At 54.7% G+C, this 21,395-nt stretch overlaps 2 protein-coding genes across 7 annotated transcripts; both read right to left on the bottom strand.

Moving 5' to 3' along the window:
- Window positions 7-13,805, bottom strand: UNC13D (unc-13 homolog D). Of its 6 annotated transcripts, XM_021415206.1 has the most exons (33): window positions 12,150-13,805; window positions 11,775-11,822; window positions 9,192-9,224; window positions 8,891-8,998; window positions 8,623-8,682; window positions 8,314-8,380; window positions 8,055-8,232; window positions 7,773-7,817; window positions 7,521-7,589; window positions 7,264-7,333; window positions 7,017-7,121; window positions 6,696-6,788; window positions 6,422-6,525; window positions 6,212-6,329; window positions 5,574-5,698; window positions 5,378-5,468; window positions 5,210-5,266; window positions 4,960-5,057; window positions 4,690-4,741; window positions 4,245-4,375; window positions 3,768-3,888; window positions 3,149-3,292; window positions 2,913-3,011; window positions 2,253-2,459; window positions 2,080-2,148; window positions 1,912-1,991; window positions 1,711-1,816; window positions 1,571-1,642; window positions 1,386-1,469; window positions 1,096-1,216; window positions 785-908; window positions 327-532; window positions 7-237 (listed from the first exon to the last, which is right to left on the bottom strand). In XM_021415206.1, exons 3-33 carry the CDS (start codon window positions 9,222-9,224, stop codon window positions 131-133), a joined length of 3,144 nt encoding a protein of 1,047 aa, XP_021270881.1. In that variant the 5' UTR covers window positions 11,775-11,822; window positions 12,150-13,805; the 3' UTR covers window positions 7-130. The 6 variants fall into 6 exon arrangements, with proteins under 6 accessions (XP_021270881.1, XP_021270882.1, XP_021270880.1 ...); XM_021415207.1 differs by lacking the exon at window positions 11,775-11,822; XM_021415205.1 differs by lacking the exon at window positions 12,150-13,805 and having other exon boundaries at window positions 11,775-12,126.
- WBP2 (WW domain binding protein 2) lies at window positions 13,936-21,362 on the bottom strand. The gene is made up of 8 exons (XM_021415216.1): window positions 21,216-21,362; window positions 19,454-19,562; window positions 18,770-18,905; window positions 17,114-17,206; window positions 16,684-16,800; window positions 16,333-16,455; window positions 15,755-15,831; window positions 13,936-15,539 (listed from the first exon to the last, which is right to left on the bottom strand). The coding sequence occupies exons 1-8, from the start codon at window positions 21,272-21,274 to the stop codon at window positions 15,486-15,488; spliced, it is 768 nt and encodes a 255-aa protein (XP_021270891.1). The 5' UTR covers window positions 21,275-21,362; the 3' UTR covers window positions 13,936-15,485.

Genomic DNA, 21,395 nt, shown 5'->3' with positions numbered 1-21,395 from the left:
CAGCCACCCCCAACCCCTCCTGAGCCCCACAGGGGGCAGTACTTGGGGCAGGACCTCCTGTCCCCACCCGGGCTCAGGCTCCAGGGCTGGTGTCCCACTCTGGACCCCCACGTTTAGGGCCCTCTGCCCCTCACGCCGTCTCCTTGGACTGCTTGGCTCGCTGCTTGCGGAGCTTGACGAAGGCCTGGGCCTCCTTGTCCCCCTTCCTGCACTCCAGCAGCCGCAGGATCTCATCTCCTGTGGGGGAAGAAAGGAGAGATGTGGGATGGGGGGGGGGGGTGGATGGCATGGGGCTGGTTGTGGAGGTGGGACCCTCCACCTCGTACCGCCTGGTTTTGGGTGGGTGAGCGGGAGGCGCGTTTGGGGCACCCAGCCCATGTCGGCCTGGTCCTCATCAGCATCCAGGCCGGGCACGTGGCGCAGTGGGAAGAAGGCCTCTCCCTCCAGGTCGTTGGCCCCCAGCGTGTCGTAGTCAAAGACAGTGAGCAGCAGGCAGGCCCCGTCCTGGCGGCACTTCTCGGGGGGGATGAGGCTGCAGGGTCGGACATGCAGGGACAGCTCAGCCCGTCATGCAGCAACCCACCCCCCCCGCCCCCCAACCTCCTCTGAGGTTTCAGGGTGGGAAGCCCATGGGGCACCCTCCCCTTCCCCTGCTGTGTTTCAACCTCTCCCCAAAGCATCAGCCCAGGGTGGGGGGGACAGGAGGTGAAACCCCACCCCAGGACCCACATCTGCAGGGTAGGGATGGGGAGGTGGGGGCTGGTGGGCCCCGAGCCCTACGTACAACTCGAAGGCTTCGTCGAAGAGGGGGTGCAGCTCGTTCCTCTTGCACTGGGTGGTGCGGGCCACCACCTCGGGGAACTCGTGCCGGGGCTCCAGGGTGAGCTGCACGAAGGGGTCACTGGAGCCTGGCAGGGTGCAGTCATCAGCCCCCCGCTTACGGGGGGGGGGGTTCTGGGCATCATCCAGAGCACACGGCCCTGCCAGGGGGCTGGGACAGCCCCACGTGGCCCAGGGTGACCCCACACAAGGACATAATCCCCTTCTTCCCTCAGTGCACCGAGGCAAACCCTGGGCCGCAGCCCAGGCTCTCACCGTTGGAATCCAATGGGATGAGGTTGGCGGCGTTGAGCACCTCCACGCGCAGTTTCTGCTCCGAGGGGCGGTACAGCGCTTTGATGGTCACGGCCCCGTACTTCTCCGAGCTGGCGTCCATCTGCACAGCGTGGCACAGGCTCAGGGGCTGTTACAGGGTCCTGGGGGCATCCTCCCCGGTGCCACAAACCCCAGCGCTGGGGTAAAACCATTCCTGACAGGCCCAGGACTGGGGGAGGCCGTGGACAGGTTGTGTTGGGAAGGGGTGGGGGTCCCATCCTGACTCCCACCTGCTCCTGGATCCTGTTGCTGAAGTACTTCTGGATGAGCTTGCGGCTGGTGGAGGAGCAGAGGGCCAGGCGGCTCTCCAGTGTCTGTGGGGAGGACGAGGGGGTGACTGCCAGCATCTGGAGCCTTGGGGAACACCCCTCCCCATCGAACACCCAAGGACATCCTGGTCCCCATAGCACCATACCAGGAAGGCGGTGCTGTGCAGGGTCTCCAGTGGCAGCCCGCAGCCCTCGGCGTGAAAGCACAGCTCCAGGCTCTGGGGAGGAGGATGCTGTTAGTGGCAACCAGGCACCCACCCAGGGACCCCCCCACCCTCCCAGGTACCTTCAGGGCACAGTGCAGCTTCCTGCAGTGCTGCAGCGAGGGGACCTGTGGCCCCGCAGCCGCTGTGAGCACAGCCAAGGTGTGATGCCAGAGCAGAGCGAGGAGGCTGCAGGGTGAGGGAGGGGGCAGTGAGCGGGGCAGAGCACACGCAGGGAACCGGCTCATCCCGCTGAGCTCAGCCCCACACGGGTCCTTGGTCACCTTTTGAAGTTCTCCTGGACCAGGTGCTCATTGAGATACTGCAGCTCCGACTCCAGGAACCTCATGAGAGGGAGGATGGACTGCACAGGGGGAGAGGGGCATTGGGGAGGGCACGGGAGGGGCTGCATTCAGCAGGGCACAGCTGGAGGGCTGGGGCCAGGTGCTTACATCCTCAGGCTCCTGAACATTGTTGGAGGCCGACAGCTCCTGGATGTGCCTGGCGATGCCCGCTTCCAGCTGCCAGGAGAAGCACACAGAGGCAATGGGGTTTATTTCCACCCCCTCGGGTTCACCTTCCCCACTTCGGGCCAGGTGCAGGGCAACTGGTGGCAGGTGGTCACCTTGGTGGCCAGGGCTTGCACCACGTCCTGGACCTCATGGTCCAGGCAGGAGACAGTGCTGTCGAGCTGGTGGTGCAGCGTGTGCTGGATCTGCTGCTGGTCAATGACAGCCCCTGTGCGCTGCTCCAGCTGGGCCCAGTCCAGCTGCAGTGGCAGCTTCAGGATGAGCAGCCGCAGCTGCTTGATGTTGTTCACCACGATGCAGAGCTGGGCAGGAAGGTCATTACTCAAGTTATCCCTCTGGCTCCAACCCCACCTCCATCCTCATCCTCATCCCCACCCCCATCCCCACCCCAACTCCAACCCCAACATTAACACCACCATCATCATTCCCATCTTCATTTCTATCCTCATTCCCATCTTCCTCCTCACTCTCATCTCCAATCTCATTCTCCACCCTCATCCCTATCATCATTCCCATTCTAACCCTCATCTCCATCCTCTTTCCCATCCTCATTGCCACCCTTGCCCTATCATCATACCCATCCCATCCCTCTCCCCAAACCCACACCGTTTCCCTCCTGATTTTCCACAATGACCGCCATCAGGACCAGCTGCTCCCCATGAAAGCCAGACCCAGGATACTGGCTGCTCATCTGCTCAGAAACAACAGCCAAACACTGCCTCCCCCTAAGCCGAGCATCCTGCCTCGATACCAACCCTGTTGGCTGCTTCACCCTCATTCTGTTCGCTCAGTGACAGAGCCTCAGCCCTCGCCTTGATGAGCCGGCAGTACATCAGGGCGATTTTGCACATATCCTGCAGGGTGGAGGAGGAACAAATGGGACCAACAGGGCAGCATGGAGACACTGGATCCTTTCACTGGGACCCATCTCCAAAAGCAAGAGGAAAAGTCCTGCTGCCTCTGTTTGTCTGCCAGTCCCAAGTGCACAAACCTCCACAAGCTTCACCATGATCATGAAGGCTTCCTCAGGGTCTGGCCAGTTGAGCTGTTGCCAGGTCTTCACGATCTGAGCGTAGCAGGTGGACAGGTCAACGGTGGATGTGCTGTGCTTGTTGTGCTCCCCGAAGGGCGTCAGCTGGGAGGGCACAGAGCAAACCCAACTGAGTCATCCCAGACAGGAGGGCTGCTCCTTTGTTTTAGGACCACCACCAGATCCTTCCTACACCCTCACCCTGTCTCATCACCTGACCACTTTGGGGAGTGCAGGAGATGAGAATGAAGTGGCCCAGCTTCCCCCTCATTCTCCATCCCGATGTTGAACAGCACTGAATAAAGGGGCGAGGAGCCCCCAGCCCCACAGCTGCCTTCCCTCCCCTCTTTCTAAAGGCCAGGAGAAAGGGCTCATGGAATGGGACAAAACACAGGGAGAGCAACCAGCCTGCTCCCAGGCTGCAAGAGGGACCTCCATGGTGGCATCAGTGCCATGAAACAGGCATGGGGGTGAGGCCCATGGAAGAGTAAATAACCATGGGAAAAAGACCCCAGTGGGAGTGTGTGAAGGAGCTGGTGAGACCCCAAATGCTGGGGGAGATGCTCTCCTCCTGGGTTACCTGGTCCATCTGCACAGCCCTCTGTGCTCTCTCCAGTGCGATGCTGTAGGCCTTCTGCAGCCACTGGGGCACAGCTTCCTTGAACCACTGGTGGAAATCGCTCAGAGCCAACGGCCCATCCCTGCCAATGGAGAAACCAGCTTCTCCCAGTGCATGGTAATGGCATGGGGCTACCAACCCTCCATCATCTCATACACAAGAAACAGAATAAGGAGAAAACTCCCCTCATAGAGGTCCCCATCAAACCCACTGAGAAACGAGCCTAGAGTCATAGAATAGAGTTGGAAGGGGCCCATGAAGATCATTAAGTCCAACTAAGGATCCCATAAGGATCATCACCTGAAGCCCTTCTGGTGATGTTCACTCCAACACCAGGCCTGCTCTTGGGTGGAATTAGGGTGAGAGGGAAGGCTTTGGTGTTCCTCCGAATTAACTGCTCAGTGTCCCATTCCAGCACCCCCCCCGCCCGGCTGGTACCTCTTTGGGAGGAAGTCCTTCATCCTGTAGAGCTCCTGCAGGTTCAGGTAGAGCTGGAAAAGGCTCTCAGCCGTGGGCTTGGACATGCCAGTGCCGACATCGCGCAGCTGCTCCTGGACATGCTCGGCGACCTGGCAGTGGCAAAGGGGAGAAGGGCAGCTCATGGGGCACGGAGCTAGGGGGGTCCAGCTGGGAAGGCATGGGCTGTCTGAAGCCATGGAGTGAGGGTCAGCTCATGGCACTCCCTTTCACGTGGCATTTCAGATCAAGCAAATTGATAAATAATGATGGTGACTCCAGGGGCGTTCAGGGAAAGATGGAACTGCCCTGGCTTTCTTCCTTTCTGGGCTTGCAATAAGAAGCCAAGCACAAAGGCTGGCTAAATATCTCAGCCAGGCTTTAGACCTCAGCCCCAGAAGTGCAGAGCAGCCTCAGGATCACTCACCAGGCTCTCCAGCTCCAGGTAGGCAATGGAGAAGAGATTCAGCTTCAAGGTGCTACAAAGAGAGAAACAGAATCAGGAGCCAGCCCCAACCCAGCAAACCCAGCCCATCCTATGCCCTTAGGGAGAGGAGAGCTCTGCAGGGCAGGACTGGGACCTCTCAATGATCTCCTTTCGCAGGTGGAACCCAAGGACCAGGGAACGAAGCATCAAAGTGCTCATTGCTCTTGGTCAAATGAAAAGTGGTTGGAGAGGTCGAGCTCCACACCCCACCTGATGAAGAATTTATTCCAGATTTTCTGGCATTGCTGGAGATCTCCTATCACTTCCAAAAGGAGTTTGGCCAAGGCTTTGCCATTTTCCTCCATGCTCTGAAAAAGAAGGAACAGCTCGTTTGGGATGCTCAGCGATATTGAGATGACCTGAGCTCCATTCAGAATGGATTCATTTCTATGATCTGTTCTTGTGGGGTAGCAAGCTATCATTAGATCCACATGAGGAGCACTGTGCTTGTAGCACTGACCTTCACCATGGGCTGGAGATGCTGCTTCTTCATGTGGAACCACTCTGTCGTGCCTGACTGCAAGAGAGGAGCCGTGGTGTGACAGCATTGAAGCTGGGGAACCAAGCCAACCGTGGGGCTTTGCAGGAAGCCAGGGAGGGGTAGGGGGTGGACAGCAGGGCCCACTACCTTGAGCGCCTCGGAGACCATTTTGGGGAGGTCAGGGCTGAGTGTGCACAGCTCTCTGAAAGCTTTCATCTTGCACATCTGGACCAGGACCCTGCAAAGGGAGAATCGTTGGTGAAACCAAGCACCAGCCCCTCCAAGACAACACCTCTTCCCCAGGAGACCCTACTCAAACAGTCCTCCCAACAACCAGACTCACCGGAGCAGGGACTGCAGCCTCTCTGTGGACCTCGAGACAGAGAGGGGGAAGATGATGCGGTACCTCCGGATGAGGGACACCCCATAGGTCAGCATGGACTGGAAGGACTCTGCCAGCTCTGCTTTCTGGGAGAAAGAAGGGAACGCGTTGTTGTGCATGGTGTTGGGACCATGGTGCTGTGTAGGAGAGAGCCCAAGGCTCTTGCTGCTCTCCTGATGCCCCCACGAACTGCTCCCCGGAGCGACTGAGCTGAGTTTTGTGCTGAAAGCTCATTGCTATGCATGAAACATTCCGAATCTCAGCGGGGTGCTGGGATGCCCTGGGAAAACAGGCCATGGGGAGGCAGCAGGAACTGGGTCACATTTAATTTTCGCTGGGCTTGGGATTGAGGGCAGTGATGGAGGAGGGCGATAGCAGCAGCTTCTGTGTGATGGGGAACAAATTCCCATAGGCAAAGGGGTTCCCTGGTGTGTCCTGGTCCCGTGGCTGGTTGCCCACCAGCAATGCCCCACAGCCCATCCCTGAGGTCTCTGGGCAGCCCCATACCCCACAAGCTCCTGCACTTCCTACAGCACAAAGAGGGAATTGTGGCCAGGAGCCAGGAGGAGGTGCGAGGGGCACACCTCCCCGTGTCCCACCTGCTCCGGCCGCAGGCGCTCCTGCACCCACTGGTACTCGATGCTGGTGATCTGGTGCAGCAGGCAGCTGCTGTTGAACTCCAGGCTCTGGTACAGTTTGCTGTACGCCAGCCACTGCCTGGGGATTTGGGGAGAGGCTGGGGTGAGCCCCGAGGGGCTGGTGCAGGGCTCCCCAAGGCCAGAATGAGGAAATCAAGAGGGGATACTCACGCCATGACCTGGTGGAAGTCAGAGAGATCTTTCTGCGTAGCATGCAGGTACAGCACAGTGCTGGCGTGCGGGCTCAGCTCTCCATCCCAGGCGGTGCTGCCGGCCTGCCAGGATGCACAGCCAGGTCAGGAGCCCTGCAGTTCCAGGCTGGGAACGTGGTTCATGGGGCCCCAGGCATGGCCAGGCACCTCCTGACCCCGTCACGGTGCAACATGCCAATGTGGCACCTCCAAGGGCATCATCCCCCATCCCATCCCTGCTGCTCCTGGTGCACCTGGTGCTGCAGGATCTCGTGGGACACCAGCTGCTGCAGGAGGTGGCGGTGCACGGTGTAGCTCGGCTGCGTCCGGCTGCAGGTGGTGGCCCGCTGGAACGAGACAATGCGTGCAGAGCACGTGTGCAATAACCATCCCCTGCCCAAGCAGTTGGAGAGCTGGGGACACAGGGACCCAAAAAGGGTGGGGTTGGAGAACCCTGCCCGAACTCAAGTCAAAGTGTGAAGTGTGTCAACACCTCTGGTCCCAGAGATGGGACTTGAAGGATGGGGATCTGAGGGTGACTCGTTCTGCCAGGGCGACGGTTCCCTCGCTCCTACCTTCTTGTGGGTCAGCAGGAACTGCAGGTGACACTGGCCCCGGTTGGGGTACGTCTCTGTGCGCGGCTCCAGCTGGTACCATCGGTCATCCCAGCAGTGCAGGTCCTGCGTGCACAGAGGAGAGGGGCAGGGAGCTGTTCCCACCATGCTGGGGACATGGCATCACTCTGGGGATCTGGGAGCTGTGCTGCCAAGGGGCTGGGGTCCTGGTCGCCTCCCCCGGGCTTCACTCACCCCCAGGGCTCACCTTCAGGCGGAGGACCACGTTCCCCAGGAAGTCATCCTGCCCTTTGTCCTTCCGAGCATCCTTAAAGATCCTGAAAGGCAGGAGCAAGAGGGTGAAGGGATGTGCACAGCCACCAACGGGCTGTTATCTGGGAGAAGCAAGGCGGTGTGGGGATAGCAGAGAACTGCTGCCCTCCCTCCCTCCCTCCCTCTCAAGGACATTTAGTGAACCCAGGAAGCAGATACACGATTTCCTCAGCCCCACGTGGCAGCACGCACCGTTTGAGGCCATGGAGGTCGGTCAGCTCGCCCAGCTTGTGCCGCACTGACTCCACCGTGTCCGAGTCCCTGTGAGCACAATGAGCAGCAGAACAGCAGGGAAAAGGAATTCATGGGATTGGAGAACACTGCAAGGGGAAGCGGGGCCCAAGGGGACTTGGGGGCTTTGTAATGGGTGCAGACCCAAGGGTCACCCCCCTGACCCTCCCAGCCCTGTGCCAGGAGGCAGAACCCTGCTCCGGTTGCGCTCACCACATGTCCAGATGGAAGCTGGCTGTTTCCACATCCTCAAACTCCCTGAAAGGAACGGACAGCAGCTGTCACTGCGGCAGCACCAGCAGCATGTGGCAGGACAACGGCCTTCGGGAGGGGGGGATGGAAGTGGAGATGGATAGAGATGGAAGCGGAGATAGATGGAGATGAGATGAGGTGGAAGCAGAGATGGAGAGATGGAAATGGAGATCCCACCCACCCCACGCAGCCTGGGAGCCCTGAGACCCCTTTGTAGCAACGGATGGAGGGGTGGCAGATTACAGGATAAATGTCTCTTCCCACACCGGGTTGAGGGTCTGGCTGATGACTTGTGTGCGATGGATCTGGTCTTCAGGGATGAGGTCCTTGACCACAGCCTTCAGCCTCCTCTTGCTGTCGGGGTGGGCCGGCTCCTGGCTCTTGGACTCGATGCCCAGCAGGCAGTAGGGGTCACTGAACCCTGCAAGGACCAGCAGTGCTATCCCTGCTGTGCGCAGCAGCTGTCCCCTTTCTGCAAAGCCACCCACCCAGCTCCGCTTACCGCTGACGTCTTTACCCAAAATCCCTTTGGCTTCCTTCACGGTTGCTTTCAGACAAAAAATTGGGCTCTGGCAGGGAGAAAAGATTGCTTAACAGAGGGGAAAAGCAGCCACAATGTCTGCTGCTGGATGCACACCAGGAGGTGACGCCACTGCGGGCTCTGCAGGGTCCTGGGGTGTCACTGACCCCAAGAGACAGTTCAGTGCCCCTTGTCACAAACAGCCTCAGCCCCTGCACAGACCTGGGGCATCCCAAACGCAAACACCCAAACCCAGCAGCACCCCAGCACAGAATCCACCCCGCTCCCTACCTCCAGCTCCCGGACCTGCTGCATGATGGCCCTGTGCTCCTCCGCATCCATGCCGAAAGCCTGTTACAAACATGAGGGCTGGTAATGGATGCGGCCCTGCTGGCAGTGGCTGGAGGGCAGCCAGGGACTTTCCAGCTGGAGGGGCAAGGAGCAGCGGGAAGGCTGGGAAAGCTCATCAGGGAGAAGCTTCTGACCACCCTGCTGCTATTCCCAACCCTGTGGCGTCTTTAGGGATTGCCTTCCGAGGGTCCCGCAGGGGAGCACCCACCTTCTGCACGTAGGCGCAGAGCTCCTGGGGGTCAGCGACGTGTTGGGGATGGGGTTTGCCCAAACGGTGCCGGATGGTGTAAAGCACCTCCTGGTAGAGCAGGGCCAGCTGCGGGGACAGCGCCGTCACATCGCTGCCATCGCGGGGACACGGGCACGCATCTGCCCTCATCCACGCTTGCCCTCCTCCCCAGTGCACCCAGGGGATGCTGGCAGCGAGGCGCTGATCCTGCACCCAAAGGTGCTGTCCCCGCACCCTGGTGGCCTCAGCTATGCCACCCCGGGAGCCCACACGCTCGTACCTCTTGCTTGGAGAAGCGGTGGGAGAGGTCCATCTGGGGAAACAAGAGGGGGAGGAGGGGTTTCCCATCAGGACTGGGGGCACAGCGGCGCTGGGCAGTGGGGACAGGGTGGGCTCATCCCAAAGGTGCCATTAAATCCTGAAGATGCCCCAGTGGCACTTAAGGCAACGGAAGGAAATCCATCGTTCCCTCCACCTATTGTCACCCGGGGATGGTGACCATAACGGTGCTGTGTGTCACGTGGGACAGCTCCCATTGTTTGAGCCCCTTGGGCGTGCAATGAGGTGACTCAAAAAAAAAGAATCTCATATTTCAGAAACGTATGAAACTCTTTTGGTCCTTCCTGTGCTGTGCACAGACCCAGCTCAGCTTGGGCTGGGGTGTTTGTGGGGGATGGACGAGCCCAACCCGAGACCCGGAGTGACCTTGGGATCCTCCTAGTGGGAAAAAAAAAAAACCCACCCGCTGGATCATCACCGTGTTCTTATGGCAAATCCAGGGCTGCCGTAATCCCCGGCCATCTGCGCTGGGTTCTGCTCCGCCACCACCGCGGGCTTAACACCGCCCACAGCGGGGGCTGCAGTGCAGAACACGGCGTGGACAGGGGGGAGTTGAGCTGGCAGCTGGGGGACTGCTGTTGTTTGGGGGCCTCACTCCCACTTTTCCCTCAGCACCAGCACCGCCACGCATCCGCTCTGGCCACGCGCTCACCCCATTCCTCCTCCTGAGCACGCTCTCCCCGTCCATCCCCATCAGCCAGCCCTGCACCCTGCAGCCCCACGCTGTGCTCCCAGGGCCGCCGCGTCCTGAGCGCCGTCCCAATCCCGCGGCACCTACCTCGGGGTTCTCCTCCTCCCTGGGGAGGGTCCCCGCGGGTGCTCTGCCAGCAGCCGCCATCCCGGGGCCAGGCTGGGCGCCCCCCCCCAGCGCTGCTGCCTTCCCCTTGCTCACATACTCAGAGGAAACCGCAGCCCCTATCGCGCCGCGGCCACTTGAGCAAAAACGGAAACGCACGAGAGGAACAGGAGCACGCAGCACCCGGCCCCGTGGGGCAGGAGTGGGGTGAAGGGAGGGCGTCACCTCCAAATTCAACCATTAATTGTGAGCGAGGGGCTGGGAGAGAGCGGGTGAAAGCAGTCACGAGAAGGCAAAAGCCATGGGAGGTGGGGAGGACACGCAGCGCTGCCATGGAGGGTCCGGGCTGCTCTGGGCCGGAGAACCCCATGAGTGCGGGGGGGGGACCCCACAGAGAGCAGGAGTCGACGGCAGCAATGGAAATGGGATGGGATGGGATCTGCAGCGCAGCCCCAAAGCTGCGAGGTGAGAACTACTGCAGCATGCAGACACCCCACGGCACGCAGAGACTGCGAGCAAGCTTGGGCTGAGAACTGATGCAGTCATTGCACACACGGATGGGGACAGCCACGGGGTTTTCCTTGCTGGAAGTGGGCAGCAGCCATCCTGCTGCCGGGCAGTGCAGCTCTCTGAGCAAAGAGCAGGAAATGAGCAAGAACCCGGGGCTGCTGGCTGCCTTCGTTCCTGTAAACACTTTATCTGATGGCAGCACGCAGATGCTCGCGCCAGCAGCGCCCTCCCCTCCGATGCCTATCGGAACCGAGCTCAGCTCAGCATCACGTCCCCTCTGCTCCCCACTTTGGGGCTGCCCTTTGCTCCCTGCCCTGCTCAGGGTGCCATGCGCTGCCCTTAGTGCTGCTCAGGGCTCTCCTGGGCTCGGCCCATAGGAATCCCTGATCCTATAGGTGCTCCCTTCACCTTGGGCAAGCAGTGGATGGGATGAGCAGAGGAGGAGGCCCTGCCCTGTGCTACAGATGGAAATGCTGAGCACTGATGTGGGACATCAGCACTGCAGGCTGCTATTGTCAGGATAAAGCAGAGGCCTGATGACGTACGGTGCTGCTGGGAAACAAATGCTTTCGTCTCTGCGCTTGGCTTTGGTTGCAAAAGCAAAATCTGTCATAGCCAAGAGCAACCGCAGGGATAAAGGCACAGCAGGCACAGCACCCTGAGCTGCTTGCACCTCTGCTGCTTCTCACCAGCAAAAAGTCAACGAGGGCAGAGCAACGCCTCCCCCCCGCCCCCCCAGCACCGGGAGCAGCTTCCAGAAGTAGCACAGCTTTCTGCTTAGCAGGGATGACCCCAGCGAGCTGAATGCCCCAAGCCTGCAGGCAGTCTGCAGGACCTCGCACCCCCACGCTGCCAAAGGACACTGACAGCAATCACTGCCTCCCAAACCAGCACTGCCCCCAACATCAGCTTGCCCCCACGATCACTGCCAGGGGCACGCACCGTATAGATATATATAGTGCACAATATGGAGCGAGCCCCTCCATCCCCTTTAAAAATAATTCACCTCTTTCTGTATAGGCTAAAGGGTTGCAAGCTGCCCTGGCACAAACTGGGTCCATAGCTAATGATAGGGGTTATAGCTGCTGCTCCAGGGTACCAGAGCAAACAGGTCGCCAGAGAGCAAGCGTTACTGCAGCCTTTAAGATTTATCTTTTCTCTAAATGAAAGCCTGGTACAAAGGGACCCGCGAGCACAAGGAGCTGCTGATCTTCCTACCTCTCCACCTGCTAATCCCGCAGCCACCGCCGGTCCTTATCTGAAGCTCTGAACGGAAACGGGCAAATGGTCAAAAAATTGATTTCAACACATCCCTCCCTCCCTCACTTCTCCTTTTAAACCCTGGCTCCAATGACTGCGCAAACCCTGCGATGGTTTGGCAAGCCACGCTGCAAATGGGCAGCAAGGGGAGCGGGCAGGGGGCGGAAGGAGCTTTCACAATGAGGGCAAGGAGGGCTCAGCTCCCCAGACCCCCAGGTGCTGCCTGCTCTGGGACTGCAGAGACCTGAGCGAGGCAAAGAAAAAAGGTAGATCCACCACATTTGCTGAGCCAGGCTCACAGCTCAGCTTCAGCAGCACAACGCAAAGCAATACCTTGTGCTCCAGGATTCACCTGCCAGCAGCCTGTTGTCCCGGGGCAGCCAGGAGGACGCAGCAGCGACCATGCCAGCGTGGAGCAGTCAGCACAGACAACCCCGAGCAAGGAGGGTGCTGCAATACCAGCTTCCAGCTCAGGCTCAGGAGAGCAGCACTTGGAGCTGACTCACTCAGCGTAGCAGACGGGTGAGTAATAGCAAGCATGACTGTGGAGAAAACCCTTGCCTAAAATTAACATCCTCACATCCTCACCTTGCATGGCCTGGCGTTTCAAACCAACCCACAACCAATAATAAGAAGAAGAAGAAATAAAAAAGCCAGCATTTATCACTTGGTCTCACTCGGCAGCACGGTGCAGTGAGAAGGGGTCAGCCTCTTCCTTAGGCTGGAGGCGTTCCTGAGCAGGTAGGCACAAGCCCTGCCCCTCGGGATTAACGCCTTCCCCAGCCCAAAGCATTTCAACAGGACTTTCAGGTCCTGCCGCAGGACGTCTGAGAGCAGCACCTGCAGTTCCTGCAGTAACTGCTCTTTGCATAAGATCTCCCAGCACTTTGGAAATACCTCGTTTCACCACACCCCAGCGAAGGGGGGAAAACAGCCCCAACTCAGGGTAGGGAAGCGGGCACCAAGAGCTGAAGTCTCATCGTGAGGACAGGATTGAAAATTGATTGGTTGGAGATCTGTCTATGCCAAAAGGTTTGCTGGATCCAGCATCAACTGCTCCCTACGCCCTTGCCTTTCTGTGCTGTGGTGTAATACCATAATGCCATCAATCTCCTCGTTTTTGACTTGCTCCTTCTCCCCTTCCCACAGACCGTGCCAAGATCTAGCACAGAGGAACAGCAACGTTCACCAAGAAGCCATTGTAAAAGGCTCACAGCTCAAAAGCCGCTGATTTAGCTCACTAATACCCATGTTAAGGAGAGGAATATTTCATTCCTTCCAGCCTGACTCACCCAAAACATTTTTTTAAGGCAGCAAACAGGACAGCTTCCCTGCAGACCTTACTACTTGCCCACACAGGTGGAAGAGAGATCCAGCTTGAACCACAGAGCCAAGCTGTCGTCAAAGTAAGTACTGAAAAGCTTCCTCCCTCGAGCACACTTGGTTGTGGAAGGATATTAGAAGTAAAAAAGGCCAAAACTCATGTGTTTGTGCTGACTGCTTGCACGAGAGCTGTACTGCACGTGGGCAAGACTTGGGAACTTCACGCAAACTGAGTTTTACTTACAGACATTAATCCTAGATGAGTGTAAGTGGGAGAGAGCAGGAGAAGTGTTACAAGAGCAGGAGGCCTGGTGTACCGAGCACGGCTCCCTGCAGCTTCTTACACTGGGCTGATGAGATACAAGAAAACTGGTAATGAAGTATTTCAATTCACAAACCAGGAATCGTTACGTTCTCACTGGGCTGTAACATTTTCTGTCTTCATGCTTCCCTTCTCCACCCACTTCTTGCTGAAGAAAACAAGCCTGAGTTGATCAGCCAGCATAAAAAAAATCATTAATACAGTTATGGGGGAGGACAAACACCATGAGAGAGAGCAGAATTTGGACGGGGTCCCTTGACTGCTTTTTCCAGCACTAGATCACAAGGAGCTTTTACGACGACAACAGGTCTGGAAATAAAACCCATTTGGGTAAAATGCTGAGCAGCTGCCTCACCAGTTTCCAACAGGAATTGGGAAACGGGCATTTGTGAAGATGTAACACCTTATTCTCATTCCACCAAGCAAGCCTAAGCCAAGAGAAACGCCCCTTCACATACACAATCACACACAGCGTTAAGTTTCGAGCTGATTTCGCTTTACTTCACAGTCTCGGCAAAACAAATCTGCATTCAAAAGTCATTTCACATTAATATATTAATCAAACATTTCCAAAATAAATATATATATATATGCATATTTAAAATAACAATTTCTTTACATCACTGCAGTAGCAATTCTAGAAAAGTCAGTGCACAGAGAGCAGCGATCTGATTAATCACCTAGACAAAAAGAAAACAAGAGGTGGACCTTTTCTCTCCAAGCAGGCTGCATGCAGCAAGTCTCAGCAGTTCCCTAGCACGTGATCTTTCTCCACACTTGCTGGGATGGATCTTCCCTCTCACAAACACTGTCAGAAGTCAGGAAAATCTGATTGGTGCAAAGCTTTGTACAAGGCAGTTTCACGGCCTGGTCGCTGGTCAGTCCTGCAGAGGTTCTGAGCATGACAGTCTTTGCAATGAGATCAATGTTATGGAAGGAAAATGCCTGAACCCTCAGCCCAAAGCGTTGACATTCAACTTACTGAGAAGTAAACTCACAGCTGACCCAGGAACGCTAACAGCATTAAACAACATCCACCCGCACAGCTCAGTTACACCTGACTACTTCCACCTTTCTGTATATTCTCTCAAGTGTTTCCAGGGCAGAAGCATCTACTTTCATCCCATTAGCTATTAATTCACCAGTTAAATCACAGCAGTTATTTCACTGGCCAAAGTGTAACTTGTGTTACAGGGGGGGAAAAGAAAAAGTGCATGAATGACTACAAGAACAATACTCAGGGCTTCGTGATCTCAAGCCCACATAACGGAATGGAAAAAAGAGATAAGAGAAAATGAGTGTTCCCATGTGATCTGTAACTAGTCAGATGCTACTGATCAGCCCTGCAAAGGGCAGTTTTGTTTTCTTAAAAAAAAGGAAGCTTGTCAGCATCATTGTAGTGCAGAGCAGAAGAATCTGGAGGGCTATCAGATTTGTTATGACGGTTAGGAACAACTTGTTTTTCTAAAGAAGTTTAACAGATATCTGCACAATATGATAAGCATCCACTTCCTCTGAGATTCCTAAGGTTCCCACTGAAGCCCTTTTTCAGTAGCAGAGGGAAAAGTTGGACACGATGCTTCGGGTTGAGAGGGATACCTAGAGACATCTCTGCGTCCACAGAACCCCAAAGTAAAGACAAGGCTCCCAGGCGCCTTGTTTCCACGTTATGAGCTTGTTAATTATCAGTCTGGAACAGATGCTTCCTCTAAAGAGGTATAATTTAAGTATCAAAAGAAAGAGACATAAAGGAAACTGTAAGAAAGAGAACCTCCAGTTCTAGTGTTGGCGTGCACAGGGAGAAGGGCAAACTGTGGCAGGACTGCAAACCCTCAGAGCTCTGTGAGGTAAGCCAGGCTGCTGAGATCTCTCCCCTTGCTCTGCTCATATCTACCACTAAAGTCCAGGAAAGCTACGTGCCTTGAGGTAAGGCTCTACTCCTCAGTGCTATGGACCATGCCCCAAGATTCAGCCAAAGTGGGAAGTAAGAAAGCAACGAGTTGTGGGGAAAGTTCTGTGGTAGCTTATTGGTTTTTCTTGTCCTCTGGTGGGAAGTACGGAGGAGGGGGTGGCTGGTCCTGAAGTAAAGACAGTAAAAGGAGATCAGTAAAAGGAGTTGGTGGCTAAGGAAAACAAAACAGAACATGCAACAAATCAATTCAGACACGCTTTGCTGTGTCGCTGCATAGAACTGCTAACACAGCACAGCAGTTGTAAACCTTTGTCACTTGTACACGATTCTGACTCTCGCACACTTAAGAAATCCTTGTGGAAATTTGATTTCAGCACTTACCGTGGGCATGTAGACGTTGTGTGGGTTTACTGGGTTGTAGTAAGCACTGGCAGCAGCTTCTGCAGCCTTTGCTTCAGCTGTCACAGAAACAGAAGTGACAAATTTGGTGGCACAGGGGGAATTTTTACAATCACAATTCCACGTACTCCTGGCCATTAAGTGTTATAAATAAAGCACTATCTCAGCAATGCTCAAGTTCCAAAGCAGCTACAATACAAACAATGTATCTGCAGATGGTGTCCGCACTGGAGAGCACCAGGCTGGCCTTCAGACTGAGCTGGAGATCAGAGGAGCTCCCTAACCACTCCTTCCCAAACAATTTCAACTTAATTGGAGTTTCCAAGTTGACTCCATGTTCCCCAAGACATTACAGATATGAAACCTCAACGAGGGAAAAAAAAATCCTGACTTTTTCTGAGCAATAACACTGACGCTTCATGTTCTCAATCTCGTCAACAATAATTTGACACAGATTTTTGCACAGCTGTTGTCAAGAAGCAACAAGAGAACGCCTGCCAACTTTTGCAGCAGGCACTATGAAGCAGTTGTGAGTAAATTCACCTGAAGATACTTCTTACCTGCAGGAGTGGAAGGCAGATCTGGACCTCCAGTGGGCGGCTCCATGGGCCCTGGGTACGGGGGGGGTGGCAGATGCATGTAACCCATGTCTGCACCCCCCACAGGGGGGGCAGGATAAAACTCTGTCAGGAAAGGAGATAACGTGGCAAAAGACTTCAACCACTTCGGGTGGAGTCACAACATACAGCCAAAACAAGCTAAGGGCAAATATACTTAAGCTCAGAAGCAAAAGCTGCACAAGGCATCAGATCCAACGTCAAAGATAACATAACAATTTTGTTTCTTCCTCTTTTCAGCTATTTGGACTCTTGTTAACTAAAATAACCCTCGTCTGCGATTCCCAGACTTACCAGGAGGAGGTGGTGGGTATGGATAGCCCCCATTCGCCACAGGTGGTGCGAAAGCATAGGATCCATTTGGCATGTAGGAATAGCCATAAGCTCCACCGGGGACTTCACCTCTGGAGGCTGGAGAAGGAGAGAGAAGTTCACCTCATCAAAACACCAAGCTCGCAGAAAATGCAAGCCAAGACCTACAACAAACTTAAGGAGTCCTTATCTGAAATCCAAAGAAAACAAAAAAAAAACCCCAGCAAGTTCCAATCTTAATAAACTCACTGCTTGCTGGATGTGAAAAAGGTGTTGTTTTAAGGCAAGTAAGTTCCAGATACAGCCTGAAATTCACATAGACTGGAATCCAACATGTCCCAGCTTAAAACTGCCATTGCAAGGCCTCCTGAAACCACAAAACCAAACAGCAGAGAGCAACGAGCTCCCCTACCTTGGGATGCTACCTGCAGCATACGCTGTCCAAACTCAATAGCACCCCCAGCTGTAAAGGTCATCTTGAAGGTGGCAGATCCTTCCCAGCCGCCTGCAGGGAGAGAAGACAGAATTCATAAACAAGAAGAAGCCATTCTGACCCTATTTAGCTTCTGTGCTTCAGCTACAGATGCCCTGCCTATAATTCTTTGAAGAGCGTATCCCAAATATCCAAGAAAAACCTGCAGAGAAAGCAGCAGAGTGACCCTCAGTATCAGAAAATTTCACAGTGGACAATATTTTCAGATCAAGAGATACCTGAAGAAGAAAAAAAACCTTCAATAAGGGAGACATTCAACAGCTTGCTGAAGTTGTGCCTGTTATCACAGAGGCTGCCAGCAGCCCAAGCGATCAGGAGTGCTGGATTTAGTCTAGCTTTGTACATGATTAGTGCAGAAGACAGGGATTCTCTTAATCCTGTTTGCTAAAAAGGTTTTTGCAACTACACCTAACTGTCTGCCGCAAATTAGTTTGGGACTTTGAGTGCCCAGTGAAGCAAAGAGCTTAATGAAAAAAACACGTACTACATAAATCCATTAGAGCTCACAGAAAATATTTCGAGTCGGGATAATAAAGAAAAAATAAATAAATTAGCAACATCTCTTATTACAGGCTAAAAAAGAAAAACATGCACAGCCCAGAGTGCCAACAATGCATCAAAGCAGTAGCTGTGTCAGTACTGAAGCAGGGACGTGTAGATAAAAGAGCCCTTTGAGCTAAGCCAGACTCTTCTGGCTGTTGCAGCAACATCCTCATTAACTAAGACAGCCCCTGGGGGAAACTCACAGAGATTTCACTAAAGCACTTTGCCTTTCACAGTTTACAGTGTTTGCCCTGACTGCTCGGCTCTTCTCTCATGCTGATGGTCCTGTTTTGCTCCCATGCTGAAGCTACAACGCTGATCTCAGGGTAACAGGCTGAAGTCCTCTGAGTGCTGCACTGTGACTGCAGGGCCACAGCTAACGGAATACATCAGGCTCTGGATGAAATAAGTGCCCTGGTAAAAGGTAGAAGCATTGGACAGTGATAAAAATATTTTCTTCTTGAAAAAAGTCTACCACAACCTTCTCATTGAACTTGACATGAAGCTGCCCTCGAAGATTCCCTAAGATCAAGATAACCCATGATTTTCCAAACAATACAGCAATGCTTCCCCTAAGAAGAAATGCACAAGAAATGGATGCTGGAGAGTAGCACCACGAAATCCATACAGGTCCAGAACAGACCACGAGTGCTTGGCACAGAAGGATCTGGATGCACAATTAAGAGAGAAGCTCAACTGACCAAGGCCAAGCGACGCCCTCAGCGCTGCTGCTGCTGCAGGCTGCTCCCTGCTCTGATGTTTACTCAGTGAGATCACTTGGCTGGCTGAACTCACAATTTTGTACAGAGGGCAGGAATGAGATCAGCTACAGAACAGATCTGTTCACTGTAACTGTACAGAGCAGACAAGGGGAATATTTTTAGCTGCTGGTTTCAAAGAGAAAAACACATTTTAGCAGTACTGCAAGAACTTATGCATTCTGTACCCACTTTAGATTACACTGAATAATTACTTTACTACGAACTAGAAGTTCTGCTTCTTAGTTCAACTTTGCATCGGTGCCATACATACCTCCTGCCTCTGCTTTCACTGTGCCCTTGATATAATTTGCTCCAAACACGGGCTGCTTAATCTCACAGTCTTTCAACAAATAAAAGGCCATCCCAAAAGACTGCAGAGCATCCTTTCCCTTGGATACAAAGATAAGCTGAAAAGGAAATAACATTACAAAGGGTGCTTAAAACAAACAGGAAACACTGCCCCCGTTTATTATCTGTACAGACTTCTCGTGGACTGAAACCGCCTCCCACTCGTGAAGATCCTTGTAATTTCTGCAAGCTCCAAGCTTCTCAGAACAGTCACAAGGGTAAACAGATGCCTCAAGGCAATAAAGCCTTCCAGAGAGATTACAGTTGCTCACATAATACTCCTCTCAGTTTTCAGAGAACTCACAGCTCCACACAGCTGTGATTTAGCAGCTGAACTGTTCCATTCAGCATTTCCAGACCACTGCTAATTTCCAATCTTGAAGACGCCTGATGGACTAAACAGCAGCCTAGGTAAGCACTAATCGGATTTATTATCTTTTGACAAATAGATAGGATATGCAATGAAGTCATAGTGCACCCCACAGGGAGAGGATGAGCCGTACTTCAAGGAGTAGTACATTATCCAGACTTTCATGCACTGTAGAGTGGATGAAACTGCAGAATCATGAAGAGCACTGATCTCCTCCTAATGCCTTCTGCTACTTACTCGGTAGGGAGTCAAGAAAACACTCCCTTTCTTGGTCCCTTTGAATGCATCCGGCATCGGTTCGATATCACTGAAGGTCATTTCTACGTGATCATAGGTCATCAGAACGCTGCAAACAAGATGACAGAAAAGGCACAGTGTTACAGCTCAGGGCAGAAGTTCAGGATGCAGTTTACTGACCTATCAAAACTGGCTTAATCTCAGGCCAGTGTTCAGCAGACAAGTTCACTCTGCCTTGCACTCTTGCACTTTTTTATTTTGCTGCTTGCAGCAACTTCAGTAGTACAGACTGCTTGTTCTCAGCCTTGTGTTCATTCTTCAGTGTGCTGACACAGCTACTGCTGTTTGCACAGCCAGGCCGTGAATCTAGTCAATTAAACTCATCAAGATCTCAATATATTTCTTAAATTATGCAGCATTTCTGCTGGATCATTTCCCTCAATTAGTTCACCGCAAGCAACACAACAGAGGAAGGGCTGCGGTACCAGGAACCCCTAAGGCTGGGTTATGCAATGAGGCTACTGAAGGTCACAAGAACACATCTCAGTCACTAAAATGTGATCTGGATTCTTCCTCTTGCCACTTGACTTCTATAAGCCCGAGTCCCTGTGCTGACTCCTTAATTCTCAATTAAAAACTGACCTGAGTAAGACTGATGCAATACAACCGTATGGATGCAGGAGGTATTGTATTAATGTGACAGCATCCACGTCAGGTACACCAATCCCTAATGGTGGAAGAGCAGAGCACGTTCATGTTTGGCAGCTGCTACCACCCCCACTCATTCATTCGCCTTTCCCTTCAGCCAGGGAGCACCTGGCCCTGCAGCAAAGCTACAAAAGGGCACAGAGGCTCTGCTCGCTCTGAATCAAGCAACACAAGCATCCTGGGCCGCAGCAGAGTGCCTGGCTGCTCAGCCAGCTGCACCGTAGCAACCTCTGATCCAAGGGGACGGCAGCTGGGAGCGGCACGGCACCGAGCTACCGCAAGCGCTGCTTTCAGTAAACGCGAGTTTAAGCCGCCAACTGGAGTTTATTCCATTTTACAAAGATTCCCACCCCAAACGGAAGCCAGGCACACAACTCCTACACCCATTTTTTTAACTGGCCTCGGGGAAAGAAGCCCCTTTGTCCCCAAGGCAGGTGACTCCCACGTCAGGAGCAAGGCACGCAGCGAGGCACGCAGCCAGGCGGAGGCCTCGAGGACAGCCCACTGCCAGGCACACACAGGCTGCCCTGTGCGCTCGCTGTTGCCATGGCTATGGCCCAGCACCTTTTTCCAGCACCGCTGCCATTTGCTGAACACACAGCAGGGCTGAGCGCTCGCAACCCTGTGACCCAAACGGGGCCCAGCGCCAGCTCCTCCCGGCACAGAACCCAGCGGGGTGCTGCCTGCACGGAGAAGCCGGCACGGGGCCTGGGTGCAGGCCAGGAGGGGCACCTGGCTGGGACCTGAGCCCCACCTGGGAGCGAGGAGGGAGAACCAAGCAGGGCCACGAAACAGGGGCTACGGGGACGGCGAGGCGAGGGGCAGAGCCCTAGGGCTGCAGCACAGGGGAAGGCACGGGGTGAGCCAACCCCGCCGGCACACGAAGGGTTAAACCCCAACATGGCGGGGGGGGGTGGAGGGGGCGAGAGCCCCTCAGCACCACGTGACCCTCCCCCCTCTGAGGGGAGCGAGGAGAAGGCCGCCCCCCGCCATCTTCGGCGGAAAGGGACTGGAGAAGGAGAGAGAAGAGGGACACGGCCCCTCACTGCCTCACCTCTCGCTGTTGTTCACGATGACGCCGCCGCCCTCCGAGTGGTTCCTGTTCAGCGCCATGGCCGCCGCCGCCACCGCCCCCTCGCAACGCCTGGGCCGCTCTGCGCCTGCGCGGAGAAGGAGCCGACGGGGCGGGCCGCTGCGCGCGAGGCATGCTGGGAGTTGTAGTCCCCTCTCAGCA

The sequence above is a fragment of the Numida meleagris genome, chromosome 17 (genome assembly GCF_002078875.1).
Source record: "Numida meleagris isolate 19003 breed g44 Domestic line chromosome 17, NumMel1.0, whole genome shotgun sequence".
NCBI classification, from domain to species: domain Eukaryota; kingdom Metazoa; phylum Chordata; class Aves; order Galliformes; family Numididae; genus Numida; species Numida meleagris.
Note: the sequence above shows the minus strand (reverse complement) of the source record. Positions and strands in the feature narration are given on the sequence as shown.